Consider the following 15141-nt stretch of genomic DNA (forward strand, 5'->3'; position numbering starts at 1 on the left):
CGAGCCAGCTCGTTATCTTAACGAGCTGGACCGAACCGAGCCGAGCCAAGCTGACTCGTTATCCAGCCCTACTTGTAACCACCACTCGCCCAGACCTCCTCCCTGATCGTCTAGGGCCTTATCTTTTTAGTCTTTTTTATTATAGTTTATTTTCAGTTTTAACTTTTAATTATTTAAATAATTAAGAATATATATTATTTATAAATATTTTTTATATAAGTAGTTTTGCTTTTTGAAAAAAGCATAACGACGAAGGCCTGTACTATATCACCCTATTAATTAGTTAGTTTTATTAATCTGTCCCGTACAAACACAAAATTGATCGCATCCACACAGGAAACAGATTCTAATATACTTTTTATAAATATAAAGTAGGCTAATTGAAATATATTTTTTATTTTTAAGACTATTTTATGTATTAATATTTTCTAAATATAAGGCTCTATACGTGTAGTGTTTCTACGGGTGGTATGTGACCGTAAACCTGCTGTATCATCGTATTAGTCAGTTTTATTAATTTGTCCCGTACAAAAACACAAATTGGTCGCACCCTCATATACGTACAACGATATATCACACAATAATCTATTTTATCATTATTCTTAATTAAATAACTGTCTTAATCACCTGCACTTTAATCTCCTCAAAGGTTTAAAGGAGTTTCCACACACACCACGTAGCATCACAATCATCGTCCTGTACAGCCTAGCTACCTCACACGACTAGATTTTCCGGCCATTTTCGATCACCCAACCGCCGCCCCCCGGAAAAGCCGCCACCCCCACCGTGAGGCCGTGACGCCGAAGAAATTAAAAGCAAGCGGGCAAGAGACAGCGTTAGAGCAGAGTATAACAGTATGATACAAGCCAGCTAATAGATAAGAGATATGGAGAGATTTCGAAGAAACGGGCTGTAAGTTTCCATCTGATTTGGACACTGAAACCAAAAAACTTTGTGTGAGAGATAAATGTGTTCTGTATTAATAACAAAGAGCTAACTAATATATAAGTGATCGGAGAGAAATCTGCAAAGAGCCTTACCCATATATTAGAGCATCTTCAACCGATAGCCTAAATTGGACTCTCCAAATATCTATTTAGCCACTCTCTATTTCATTTGGTAAGTTAAATTTGATTTTTACTCCAACAGACTCTTCATCTGGCATCTCTATTCTGAGTCTATGATAGCGGGACCCATGTGTCAATCTCTATATTCATTCTTCTCTCCCCTCTCTCTTCCTCATCTCTCCCTCCTCTCCCAGATCCACGCCGCCCACCTCGCCCAGACGAGGACGACAGCGGACGGCGGCGGCAGGCGCGGACGACGGTCCTCGGTGCGGAAGGAGGCGACGGTTAGCTGAGGACGACGCCGACGACAACCGCGGATGGCGGTGGTGATGGCCTCCGTGACGCACGCCGAAGCTGTTGGTGCACGCCGGAGCTGCGCCCGGGAGAGAACCACGTCGTTCTTGGCATCGGGAGTAGAGTAGTACGTGGGACCCACTGTTTGGCAAGTTATTTGAGCTGGGCAAAGGCTGGCCGAATCTGACTAGTGAGAGAGCTCGTTTTTTGTTTTGAATAGTTAAAATTTAACTTGGAGAGACAATAAAAAATCTGTTGAAAATGCTCTTACTGACTATATTATTAGCCACAGTAACACACGCACAGCCAGGCGCAGCGGCGCAGCGTGAGAAGAACTGGACACCGTGTAACAGCAAAACGACGTCACAACAGCAGCTGCCGTTGCTACTACTTGTCTACTTTTGCTAGTGCGAGCCATGGGTGCATTAATTGCCTCGCCTGCGACGACCTACCTACGGCTACGACGACCCCGTCGGAATTCACCTCGTGTTACCCGGTCACCTTTAATAGTTCCTTTAATCTGCGTGTCTCCTCGCAACCAAATACTCCATGTCTCCATGGCACTATCGATCATGACCTGATCTTGCCTTTCAGTACTCGTCCCATTCTATATATTTTTAAGTGAGTGTGAGAGCGAGCTAGATAGGCAGTGCATATGAAAAATGGATTCGTCGCTCCACACTGAGGCAGCTACAGGCCAAGAAGGCAAGGCCGGCAGCAGCTACACCACCGCAGCCACTGCTCATCAAATAGACACAGGTAGTGCAGGCACACCCACTCATGGTGGTGATTCATCACATCGGCCCAGCAAACAGATCGAGCACGATCGTTTTCATCCGATCGACACACAGCATGCAACAGCAAGAAGCATGATCAGTTGTTCATTCTGAATTTCTGACGATCGGTTTGGTTTGATGAATGGGTTGCTAGCTTTTATCGACATGCATGCGTGATGTGCAGATTCATGGCAGCAGGTTGGGGTGCTGCTGGTGGTGGGCTTCAACTGCGCCTACGTGCTCAGCTTCTCCAACCTGATGATGGCGCCGCTGGGCTGGGGCTGGGGCATCACCTGCCTGCTCTTCGTCGGCGCCGCCGCCTGGTACGCCAACTGGCTCCTCGCCGGCCTCCATGTCATCGACGGCCAAAGGTTCATCCGCTACAGGGACCTCATGGGCTTCGTTTTCGGTACGCAACGCCTCCGATTCCATCGCTTAATTTCTTTCTTAGAGCAAGTTCAATAGTACAGCCAACTGCTAACTTTAAATTATCTATAGTCAACTTAATAGTTAATTTATCATATACTACACAATTAATATCTGGTCCACATATCATACACACGTGTTTTGGAGTCTGTGCTACAGATTGCTATAAATTTATAGGCTGCTGCTCTTCTTTCTCTTCTTTTATCTTTTTAAAATATACTTATATCTAGTCTGTTATTGTACTTGCTCTTAAATATCAGGGTATCATGTCTTCAGGCCAGTTTAATTATTAATCACTGGATCAAGAAAATTTTAGGGAGCGTATTAATTTCATAATTTGTATGTGTTGAATTAGTTGGTGATGAAAATGCAGCTGACGATCGATCCTCGCTAACTCACACGGTTTAATTTAATTTGTTGTGAAGGGAGGAAAATGTACTACATCACTTGGTTCCTACAGTTCATCAACCTTCTTCTAGGGAACATGGGCTTCATTCTCCTAGGTGGGAGAGCACTCAAGGTAAACACTTTTTCCTGTTAATTTATCTGTTTAAGTTTAGTGAGCTGATTTGCGGCTAGCTTCATTATTTCGCTGAAATTAAACTTATGCGATGAAAAAAAAACCAACACCAACTCTAAATTTAAATTTTACTACATATCACCCGGGTGATTTTTTTCTTTAATATCATACGGATATAACCATATTGTAACAATATTAGTGGTTGATTTCCCCAAAAAAAAAAAACTGCAAGCAGGCGATACACGGGGAGTTCAGCGGCGGCCACTCCCCGGCGAGGCTCCAGTGGTTCATCGCCGCGACCGGCGTCGTCTACTTCGCCTTCGCCTACTTCGTGCCGACGATCTCCGCCATGAGGAACTGGCTGGCCACGTCCGCCGCACTGACGATCGCCTACGACGTCGCCCTCCTGGCAATCCTAATCAAAGATGGTATACATCACCATTCGACCTGCATCCATCATGTTCATGCAGATGGATTGAATCTGTCGATGTTTTTTTCTCGCGTGAAAGGGAAATCGAACAGGCAGAAGGATTACAATGTCCATGGCACCCAGGCGGAGAAGGTGTTCTGCGCGTTCGGCGCCATCGCCGCCATCCTCGTCTGCAACACCTCCGGCCTGCTCCCGGAGATACAGGTGCGTGCGCGCGCGCGCCATTCCTCGCCCGCCGTCGATCGCGGCATGGAGTCGTAGCCTCGTAGGGATCGACGACGAACTGACGAAGGCGTGCGTGCGTGGGTGGGTGGGGCAGTCGACGCTGCGGAAGCCGGTGGTGAGGAACATGCGGCGGGGGCTGCTGCTGCAGTACACGGTGGGTGCGGCGGTGTACTACGGGATCAGCGTGGCCGGCTACTGGGCGTACGGCGCCGCCGTGTCGGAATACCTCCCCAGCCAGCTGAGCGGGCCGAGCTGGGCCACCGTCCTCATCAACGCCACCGCCTTCCTCCAGAGCATCGTCTCGCAGCACGTAAATACTCCCTCTCAACTTTCCTTTTATTTGACTTCATTGCCTTTCATTTCAAGTCGGATCGTTCATGTTATTTAAAAAAGTTACTAATTATTAATTTTGTTATGATTTAATTTGTTACTAAAGAACACTTTAAGCATAACTTATAATTTTACATATTGACATGATTATTTTTAATAACACAAAGGTCAAACATAGAATACAAATTATCGACGTCAGATAAAAAAACCAGAGGGGATTTATTTATCCATTTCAAAATACAAGGGTTCCTATAAATTCATTAAAATACTATGGCAGAGGGAAAATATTCTTCTCTAAAGCAGTTTTTGTAGTTAAAACTTAAATTTTGACTTCCTTATATTATGAAAATATATGTAAAATCTAATCGCCTCATCTTTCTGCTTTTTATAAGCATAAGCAAAGCGGCTTATTTACTATTGAAAAAAGTATGAGCAAAATTTATATATATATATTCTTTATTATTTAAAAGTAAATATTGAAAAATAAATTTCGCTGAAAAAACCATAAATTAACTCGTAAATTTAAATTTTAGTTTATAAGCGTAAACGTAAAAGAAAAGATGGAGACTTAAATGTGTTTATACGTGGTATAATGCTTGAATACACAAATACTTATATTTTATATTTTAAAATGCATGAGTTCATGATTTCTCTCATAGGCTCACACTATTTTTTTTTCTTGCTAAACTCTTGCTAACAATAATCCTAGCCATAGTATTAAGGAGTGTTCAGACGAGACTAAAACTTTTTAGCCTATGTCATATTGAATGTTTGGACACTTGTTATAAATATTAAACGTAGACTATTAATAAAACCCATCCATAATCTTTGGATTAATTCACGAGACGAATCTATTGAGCCTAATTAATCCATGATTAACCTATATGATGCTACAGTACACATGTGCTAATTATGAATTAATTAGGTTTAAAATTTGTTACGTGAATTAGCTTTCATTTATGTAATGGCCCGTACAAATTGCGCGGCTAGCATTTTTACCTAGAATCTTTTATCTTGATAATAATTAATTTTTTATTATTAGTTTGAAATTAAATTTTTCTCAATATCAATTATTTTAAAATTTTTAGCACAAAATTTGGATTTTTTTTAAACTGCATTTACCCAAAGACTCTTTTATATTATTTTTCTTTATTTTAGTTTCTAAACTATATTTCTAATCGGATTATAGATGTTTTCAAATTGACCTCCACTCAAGATCCTCTCCAAATCACGCAACAAAACCACTAATCAAACACACAAAACTACTACACATGCGCCTCACGATCACATCGGCATCCACGCGACTCCTGGACCACCCATGCTGCACTCTTTTATATTATTTTTTATTTTTAATTTCCAAAATTGTATTTCTAATGAGACTTTTTTGATTATATGAGATTTTCTAGCCTATGAGAGCGAATGTGGTGGTTTCTTTCCCTATTACTTTATATATATATAATAGAGCACTACATTGTCAAATCATGATGCAATTAGACTTAAAAGATTCGTCTCGCAATTTAATCTATGTAATTGATTTTTTTGTCTATATTTAATACTCCATGCATGTATCTAACCATTCGACGTGATAGTGTGAAAACTTTTATTTTGGAACTAAACATGGCATTAGTTTAGGGTCGGGCCACTCGCACATCTTAGCCTCAAGTTTATGAGAGAAACTTGTAAATCTATGAAAAATAAAGTTGTAACTTCTAGTAATTTTATATCAAAACTTTCTTGGATTTTTTTCTTAGATTAGGTTCTTTTTTAAATAAAGGTGAACTTGAATTTTCACAAACAGTCAAACAGGTGTTCTTAGATTTTTAAGTAGGCCGGCGAGCGCTGAAAAAAAAAGAAAATCAAACAACAGACGGAAACAGCTGCAGCAAAAAAAGAAAAAATATTGTCATTAAACATGCGCCTAGGCAGGATCGAATTGGAGACCTCTCGCTACGGGAGAGGGCGCCTTACCCCTGGACATGGGCTCGATTTTGTTTCGTTCTGCGCGGAACGCTTTAAGACTACGTTGGACTACATGGATGTATCGGCGAGATGGAATTCACATCCGTCAATGCAATTTTTATCTTTTTACTTGTTCGATTGGTGTTTTCTTTTTTTTCTTTTTTCTTCGATTAATCGACCGTGAGGAGCAACATGAGACTCGTTTTTCTGTTGTTTTATATATATAATAGATTAGTTTTATAAGTAGTATATATTTTATTTAATACTCCAAATTCCCCACTTTCGTCGTGGTAATGGGATGCGATGCGATGCGCACGCAGCTGTTCACGGTGCCGGTCCACGAGGCGCTGGACACGCAGATGCAGAGGCTGGAGGAGGGGATGTTCTCGCGGTACAACCTCGGGCGGCGGCTGCTGGCGAGGGGCCTCGTCTTCGGAGCCAACGCCTTCGTCACCGCGCTCTTCCCCTTCATGGGCGACTTCGTCAACCTCTTCGGCTCCTTCGTCCTCTTCCCCCTCACATTCATCTTCCCCAGCATGCTCGTCCTCAAGGTACCCTACCCATTTCTGCTCTCAAATTCATAGCCATATATATATCTTGTCAAGCAACATCGTCATGCATGCATGGTGCAGATCAAAGGGGAGTGTGAAGGGAGATGGAGCAGGGTCTGGCACTGGGGCATCATCGTCCTCTCCTCCCTTCTCAGCGTCGCCACCACCGCGGCCGCCGTCCGTCTCATCGCCCACAACGCCAGCGTTTACCACTTCTTCGCGGACATGTGAGCAATGCATGGCGGAGAGTGCCATTTGCAAAGGATTATCATCTTTGATGAACTCCATTGGGCTTCGCCAATGCTAGGCTATTAGTACATTTGACGCCGATAATATGGAGGTGACAGTTGGGTGGTCGGCGAAAAAAATCAAACGATATGTTTGCAACGAAAAATGATTTGTGAGCAAAAACGACTAAAATCAGTAGGGTTGAAAGTTCAAATTTTAGGTTATAAGCATGAGTAAAAGTGACCAGTCTGAATGCTATTGTTAACGAGGATGGAATGCACAAGATTTTTAACATTAGTTGAGGTAGTTTGCAGGCATGCTGGCATCAGAACAAAAGCAGCGGGCAATCCACTAGAAAAAAATGGTACCGTTAAAAAAGACAATTTCACCTTCAATCATATAAGAAAACTGCATATTTGTACAAAGCGCATGAATAAACAAACAAATCTCGCATGAAAACGTCACTGGGAAAACGAATCCTCTAAAATTGATGTCGGCCACGGTAAAGAAACCAACATCCGTATGTACACATGTTGCAATTAACACTGACTAGACTAATCTGACTGCTGTTCGGTCCGTCAGAGCTTCTTCATTTCCTTCTTTCTTCAATTCGTTGTTTTATCATGGAAAAATTGCAATAACCCTTCAATATTCATGAACCCACTTCTTGCACTGGAGTTCGGATCATTCCTAGTGGGTTTCAATACTTGAGACATCCCCTGCTCCACCATCTTGGAGCGGTGGAGGCTGAACCTGCGATCCTTGTCGGTGCAAACCCAGTCCCCTGAACTCTGCAAGTCGTTCAAGGCTTTGAATGGATTGCACTTGAAGCATCCAATACTACAATCCGTCACCCAATGTGACACAGGGTGGTCTCCAGTATGCCACCCATTCGCAAATGATCCAAACTGCCATTGCTAGTATAGCTTTATTCTTGTGGAGATTGGAGTGCGACATATTGGGCATGTACCCAGGGTTTGCCCACAATCACAGCAGGTCTGTAAAGTAAATACTTTTGTTAGAAAATGATAATGACGCTGACATTTCAACAAGCCCACAAAAGGTGAATGACTGCCCCAAGAAGTAACAAGGCACTAAATCTAGCATGAGGGTAAGTGTTTCACCTGGTGTCCGCAGCCAAACGCCATATCTTTGGGGTTCACGAGGCAGATAGGGCAAACCTGCAAAAAAAAATTGTAAGTTGAGACACTCAAAATTCTGCGAATGTGTGAGATTGAACATGTATTCACCGCACAAGAAGGTTTACCTGGTTATCATAGGTAGAAGAAGGTGCAGCAGGGGTTGCACTCTGTGCAGATTCATAGTGAGGATATGATGATGTACTACTTTGTGGGTAAGTAGTTGGTTTACTAAAACTTTTTGATCCATATGAAGAAGCACCGTGGCTTCCAGTAGGGGGTGGCAGAGGAACCCTTTCTGGTGACTTCAAAGAGCGACGACTGATGCCAGACCACATTGATAGGAGTCAGTATAAACTACAGAGTGAATTAATAATTCCACAAACTAAAACATTTATGTACAAAGAAGGTGGCAGGGACATACCCTAAAATTCCTAATTCAACAGTTGCTTTATATTGTTGCGGTATCTCCATCAAGGCTGATAGAGCAAATGCTGCCTCTTTCCTTGATTGTGGCATGTTTTTTGACATGATCTCCGAAAAATTCACAAACTGCACAGGTAATAGATCATCAGTAGTAAGTAACGATATTCATTTACAATATACAAACATGTCTACATAGGTTCGTTATGATTCTCAACAATTTACTTGAAAATTGTCAAAAGCACGAGAAGGAATGTTGTCATCAAACTCTTTCATCATGTCCCAGGGGCCATCGCCAACTCCAACTAGCACAATAGATAAAGGTAACTCACTGCAGACAAAAACCAGAAAGCAAAATAATGAGCCAACATCCATGACAGAGGCAATGCAAACTCTGCGAACATGTCTAATAAACTCTGTAAAAACAAGAGTAAGATAGCATTGCAGTATGAGCATATCAGAACAAGAGTAACAAAAGGAACTTATAAAGGACAGACCTAGCCCTCACAATAGCATCAACGGTCTTTTGCTCTTGTGAACTTAGCTGCCCAGATGCAGTATCCACACTCCTTGTAACCTGTGATAACATATCAGTTAATAAGGGAACAGAACGAATTCTGTAGTTGTTAGGTTTGTACAACAGGTAGAACACATCAATTGATTAAACAATAACCCCAAATAAAAATTGTGCGACCAAGGTCAGGATCTAGTGGATCCAAATTTTCAGACTGGTAAAAAACATCAGAGAGTATCAAATGACATTATGACAAGCTTCAGATGGAATACAATAGGCCTAGTGGGACATTTCTAGTCCTCAAAATCAATAGTCCACGATACCAGCATGTGAAACTCCATTTATGGAAAGATATTCTGTAACTCAAAGCTTTATAATAGTTCGTTGAAAACAATGACTCATAGGGGAAAAACATAATTTCAGCATGAATGCTTTACTTAAGAAAAGTGAAGTCAAGGAAAACAACTAACTTGTACTGTAACGCAATGAGTAGTCTAGGTGTGTTCATACATATTAACTGTCAGTACAAGAGAGTAGTGTGTTGCGCAGTACCTGTCCATCAGCAATTATCAGAAGAACATGGTATTGTCCACCGCTTTGCTCCACAATAGTCATTGCCATCTCAATGATTGGTGCAAATGATGTTGGTCCTGTTCAAAAACAATATTCCAACGTCAAATTAGCACAAATACAGAACCAGATTAAAAGGAATCAATGGGTAACATCAGCTTACCAGCTAAGCGCAAGTGTGGAACAAGTTCCCTGTATTGGTCTAGAGCTTCTGAGAATCCATTGCAAGGTCTCTCATCAGGATAAAAACAAAAGACATCTTGGTCATGTGTTGATGCTGAAAAAGACACCCAGTTGAATTATGATTAGACAATTTATAATATAGCGTGAGAAGTTGTCAGGTAGTGAACAGAATCATTACCATCTCCAAAACCGAAACAAGGAATCATATTATCTTCATCAAATTTCGACAGTGTCTGTCCAATGATAGAGATTGCTTGTTCATAAGGATTAGGTACATTGCTAATGTAATGTAAACTGCGTCCATGGAAGGAAAATTTCCCTGTAAACAGAAACAAATCATAAGCATCAAGGTGCAAAGCAGCAGAAGAGACTGGTAAGACAATTAGGTGAATGACGGTTCATTAGTACTAACCTGTCCATTCATTGCTCTTTGTGAAATCAATGCCAACAATAAGATTCGAAGACTCAAGTCCTGCTTGAGCTAGTGCATCAGTAACCTACAAATAAATTCTCAACAAATCACTTCATGGTAATAAAGCAACACAACAAATACCTAAATGTTTGCTTATGTGTGTGACAATTGTAATGGCTAAGAGACCAGTATACAGAAATATTAGAAAAACTTAAAGAAAACAGATGAAAATAACTTTTATTGATAGGCAACCAGTTGTGAACATTAACTTTACGTGCGTCGTGAAACAAAAATTGAAAGCAAACAGACAGAGAACTCGAATGGAAAGAATAAACCATGTATTCAGAAATGTGGAAGTGTGAAATTGAAAAATGATGCACAAGTTTGTACCATCATAAAATGAACGGCCACCAATTGACACATAATGGACACGAACATTCAGAAACTCCTCTGGACTCGATTGATTCATCCTAATTTGCCACTCATCGTTTCTTCCAGAAGATCAAACAAAATAGACCAACTACAACAATAATTATGGTTGGCCCATAGCTGGAGACCCCAATAATGCCCAAGCTCACCACAAACTTTTTTTAATTCTTTATCAACAGTGAAGGACAGTTGACCAGCAGGCTCCGCTTAACCCGTAGTCATCTCGTTCCGGTTTTGCAACACATCAAATCAATCCACCAGTATTCCTAATATGAGGTTTCATCTGGCTGCAGATGCAGGTTGACTAACTAAGATGGGGGGGGGGGGGGGGATCGAAATTAAGGGACCTACGCAATGAAAGGCCTGCACGAGCGGAGTGCTCGAATCAACCAAAATTCGATTCGATGCTCCCCCAAAAAGTAATATCGAATATCCAAAGGAACGTACAGAATCGCCAGGATGATGCTCGAATAGACAGATACCTGATCCACCGAGTGGTAGTCGTCGGCGATCCGCGAGTAGCGGCGGTCAAGCCGCGGCTTGGAGGCGCCTCCCGCCCGGGCCGGCTGCTGCGCCGCGGATGGGGACGGCATCGGCGGTGGCTGCTGCTGGTAAGCCGGGTACGGCGCCGCGTATGGCCCCGGCTGCGGCGCACCGTAGCCGCCGCCCACCTGCGGGTCCTGCGGATAGCCATACCCGCCGCCCCACGGCTGCGCCGGCTGCTGCGGGAACGACCGCGAGTGCCTGAAGTGGCCGCTCCCCTCCCGCGGGCTCCTCGACTGCCCTCCTCCCATCTCAACCAGATCCCGCGCAGAACAAAAAAAAGAACCAAATCCAATCGATCGACCAAATCACCCAACCCTCTTCCGCGTATATCTACTTCGGGTGCGAACGCGGCGGCGGCGGTGGCGGTGGCTGAGCCGAGTCGACGGCCGCGGGCTACGACGACGACGACGACCAAGGTGAGTACGCAACGCAACCGCTCGCGGCGCCGCCTCCGCGGCTTGGTTTTGGGGTGGAAGAGACGCGGAGGCTTCGAGTCTCCTTCGCCCGCGCCTCGGCGTGAGCTGGTTGTTGGTTGGTTGGACGCTTCTGCACTGCAGCGCGGTGGTGGTGGTGGTGTCACGGGGCAAGGGGAACGAAAGCCAGCAGGGAGGATTCACCCGAGTATATATATCTGAATATTCGATCCAACCACGCCTCGTCAAAACTCCAACTTTTTCCGCAGAGAGGCTTCTCACGTCCGGGAAAATTTCCCGCCGGTTTAACTCCGCGTGAAATTGTTTGGTTTGGGTGTTATCAAGGGATCAGGATCATTTGACTTTACTTTTCACGCTAACATGAGGTATGACAGTTATCGGACTTAGCAGCGTTTGTTTCCGTATTAGATGAATTTTAGAGTATTAAACGTACACTACTTATAAAACTAATTACAGAAATAAGGGTTAATTCATGTGATAATTTTTTAAGCCTAATTAATTTATAATTAATGTATCTTTACTGTAACATCATATAGATTAATCATGGATTGATTAGGCTCAATAAATTTATAGTCTAAGATTATAGATGAGTTTTATTAATAATCTACGTTTAATGCTTATAATAAGCGTCCAAACATCTTACAAGTTTTAATCCCTTCCTAACACCCCTCCTACGTCAGCCATTAAGCCAGGAAAAATCACGGTAAATAAGCGTCGTCCGTTTTCGAAGCGGACAGAAGTTGGATTGTTGGGTGGATTTGGAGAGGGAATCCGAGGATGGGGGAATTGGAGATAGTAGTATAGACTTAAAAGGAGAAGTCACTTTTGTGGGAGCCATGTGATGGTAGTGGTGACATTGTGCATTCGATCACCAGGTGGACAGGTTGCAACAGTGATCCAAATAGATTAGGAAAAGTTGATTGTGCTACTACAGGTTTATCATGCTTGAATGGAATGTTTGTAGCTTAGTAATATACTATTTTAATAGATAATGTCACTAACTCTTTTGCACACATGTAATCATTTGTTTTATTAAAAAAATTATATAAATTTATGAAAATGTGAGTTATAATTAAAATATATTTAGTAATGTGTTTATTTATAACAAAATAAATAATAACTATATAATATTTTAAATAAGATGAATGATTAAATATGAGTTAAAAAATCAATGGCGTCGTATTTTAATACGGATGGAGTAACTACGTGTATAGAACTGTAGATTTCATCCAAATGTAACTGTTTTAGCTAACTGTTGGAAATTTTCATGATAGCTATGACTTATGAGCACATCGTTGCATCTGTTTTTTCTAATTTGGTTATATTATACTGAAGAATTTGAGCCGAGTTGGCCGTTTGGTTTTTCTACGTGGCTGTTTGGAACCAGGGGTATTTTTTATCTCTCGTAACATCGGATGTTTGGACGTTAATTAAAAGTATTAAATATAGACTGATAACAAAACTAATTGTATAAATAAAGACTATTTCATTAGATAAATTTTTAAGCCTAACTAATTCATGATTAACAAATGTTTACTGTAGCATCACCTTCACTAATTATGGACTAATTATGCTCAATAGATTCGTCTCGCGAAATAGTCCAGAGTATGGGGTGGGTTTTATTAATAGTTTATATCTAATACTTCTAATTAGTATCCAAGCATCCGATGTGACAGGGACTAGGATCCAAACAGGGTCTATATAGCATAACGATTTTTAGGCTAACTATTTTTGTAAGAGGGGAGAAGTTTTAAAACATGGAAAATGGATGATCGAAATTCTCTCTTCGGTACTCCCTCCGTTCTAAAAAGAGCTTACAACATAAGAATCAATACAAAGCAAGAAATATTAAAATGCCATTTACTTTTTCAAATATCAATACATGTGTTCCATACTTTTTCAAAGTTCAATGCGATGTCCCTATTTACCAAACTCTAAAGTGATAATTCTTCTATAAATGAAGTCCACAATGAGGAGAGATAAAAATAAAGTTTTTTATGGAACGGAAATAGTAGAAGAAATATTTTATATCATAATAATAATCTTATTCTCGTCTATATATGTATACTTTTGGAGTAGCATGCATATATATATATATATATATATATATATATGTGTGTGTGTGTGTGTGTATTCTGATCGTGATTTAGTGATGAAGTTGTTAATAATCATCATTGTTTCCGCAAATATCTAATAAGATGTACATCTAATGTTTATATAGACTTTGTAGTAAGCTTTATTGTTACAGAGTCAATGTTATGGCCTGTACAAACTTCATGCACGCCATTTTTGTTTTATAAATTTAACGTGCTATACGCATGATATTATATTATACTTGATCCTTTCCAATTACTCCACTACTCGTTTCTTTAGACTTTTCCAAGACTAGACATTGGCTTGTAAATTAACCAAACGATGTTATTTTTATTGACGCACATGAGGTCCTTGTTGAAGCCTGGCCTACAGGGGAGGTTTGTTCAAGCCCGCGCAGGAAGGGCAAATTTCTCGCCCAATTCCAACTTTAGTACTCCTCCGTTTTAAAATGTTTAGTCTTATCTAGATTTATATGGAGGTTAATGAATCTATACATATATATAAATTATATATACTTATCAATTGATGAATTTATGCTAGGCTAGAAAGTTTTACAATATAAAACGGAGGTAGTACCTAACACTTCACATCTTATTTGATACTAGCTAACAGTTTTTTATAAGGAAATAAATATTTCAGTTGTTTTTAATAGTATAATTTATTTAGACCTTTGCTTTAATTATAAAGGTTATAGGATGGACAGCTACGACTCACGGATCACAAATTGATTAAAAACCTACTTAAATATCACCAGATAACACCTATTTGTTAAATGTTCATCTATGCTTGGAGAGAATTATTTAATAACCGTGTTTCTTTCCAGCAATTTACAAGTCCTTGTATTCCTCAAACTAGAACATAATCTCCAAAATCCACGATCAATCATTATGTTGATCAATCATTATGATAAGCAATTTTGTGTAAAAATAAATTTATAAATACAATAAGTTTATGATATAATTGTATTTTTCAAGGAGAATATATATGCATCATCTTATTTTTGTATTTAAAATAAGCAATTAAGAAATTATGGATAATTAAAATTTTAAAAGTTTAACTAAATCTTATTCTAAATAATAAATATGGTTGACTGGATGGAGTAATAGATTTCGAGGACGTACATATCTAGGACGTTAAGTTGTCTCAAGAACTTCGGGTTATTGAAATGGTCCATGCTCTTGGTCCAACCAATAACCTCCTAATTACTATCTATGGCAAGTTGGTCGATGGTATCAGCAAGTGGTGCATACTAGTAGTGGATTAAGATAGAAGCTATTTAAATGCATGTGCAGTTTCGTGGCATTTGGGCAGGTCTTAATTCTTAAGTGTAGAGTTCCTTGAGGTTGATATAACTTAGCTTTATTTTTATAGGACACTTAATACAATTACGATAAAAACAGTTTAATGTGCAGCCACGTCATCCAAAATTTCTTCAGCCGTTTGATTAAATTAAATTGGTTGAGATTAACCGTCTTTTGGAGTACAACCCATTTGATACTTGGTGAAGAAATTCATTTTTTTCTACCAAAAAAATTTCATTTTTTTTCTGCAGCACACTATTCCACCCCACTGATCTGATTTCGTTGGCACC

At 40.3% G+C, this 15141-nt stretch overlaps 2 protein-coding genes across 3 annotated transcripts; one reads left to right on the forward strand and one right to left on the reverse strand.

The window, feature by feature from the left end:
- Positions 1-1998: 1998 nt before the first annotated feature.
- Positions 1999-7086, forward strand: LOC102717198 (proline transporter 1-like). Of its 2 annotated transcripts, none has more exons than XM_006645134.3 (8): positions 1999-2120; positions 2322-2546; positions 2989-3083; positions 3319-3511; positions 3593-3717; positions 3833-4048; positions 6348-6578; positions 6660-7086. In XM_006645134.3, exons 1-8 carry the CDS (start codon positions 2024-2026, stop codon positions 6807-6809), a joined length of 1332 nt encoding a protein of 443 aa, XP_006645197.1. In that variant the 5' UTR covers positions 1999-2023; the 3' UTR covers positions 6810-7086. The 2 variants fall into 2 exon arrangements, with proteins under 2 accessions (XP_006645197.1, XP_040379683.1); XM_040523749.1 differs by having other exon boundaries at positions 2031-2120; positions 2336-2546.
- A 28-nt stretch (positions 7087-7114) lies between these two features.
- Positions 7115-11601, reverse strand: LOC102701785 (E3 ubiquitin-protein ligase RGLG2). Its single transcript, XM_006646524.3, has 11 exons — positions 10959-11601; positions 10048-10132; positions 9814-9954; positions 9616-9729; positions 9435-9532; positions 8866-8945; positions 8594-8699; positions 8370-8497; positions 8074-8266; positions 7931-7987; positions 7115-7804 (listed from the first exon to the last, which is right to left on the reverse strand). The coding sequence occupies exons 1-11, from the start codon at positions 11268-11270 to the stop codon at positions 7724-7726; spliced, it is 1395 nt and encodes a 464-aa protein (XP_006646587.2). The 5' UTR covers positions 11271-11601; the 3' UTR covers positions 7115-7723.
- Between the last annotated feature and the right edge of the window lie 3540 nt (positions 11602-15141).

The sequence above is a fragment of the Oryza brachyantha genome, chromosome 1, assembly GCF_000231095.2.
Source record: "Oryza brachyantha chromosome 1, ObraRS2, whole genome shotgun sequence".
Classification (NCBI taxonomy): domain Eukaryota; kingdom Viridiplantae; phylum Streptophyta; class Magnoliopsida; order Poales; family Poaceae; genus Oryza; species Oryza brachyantha.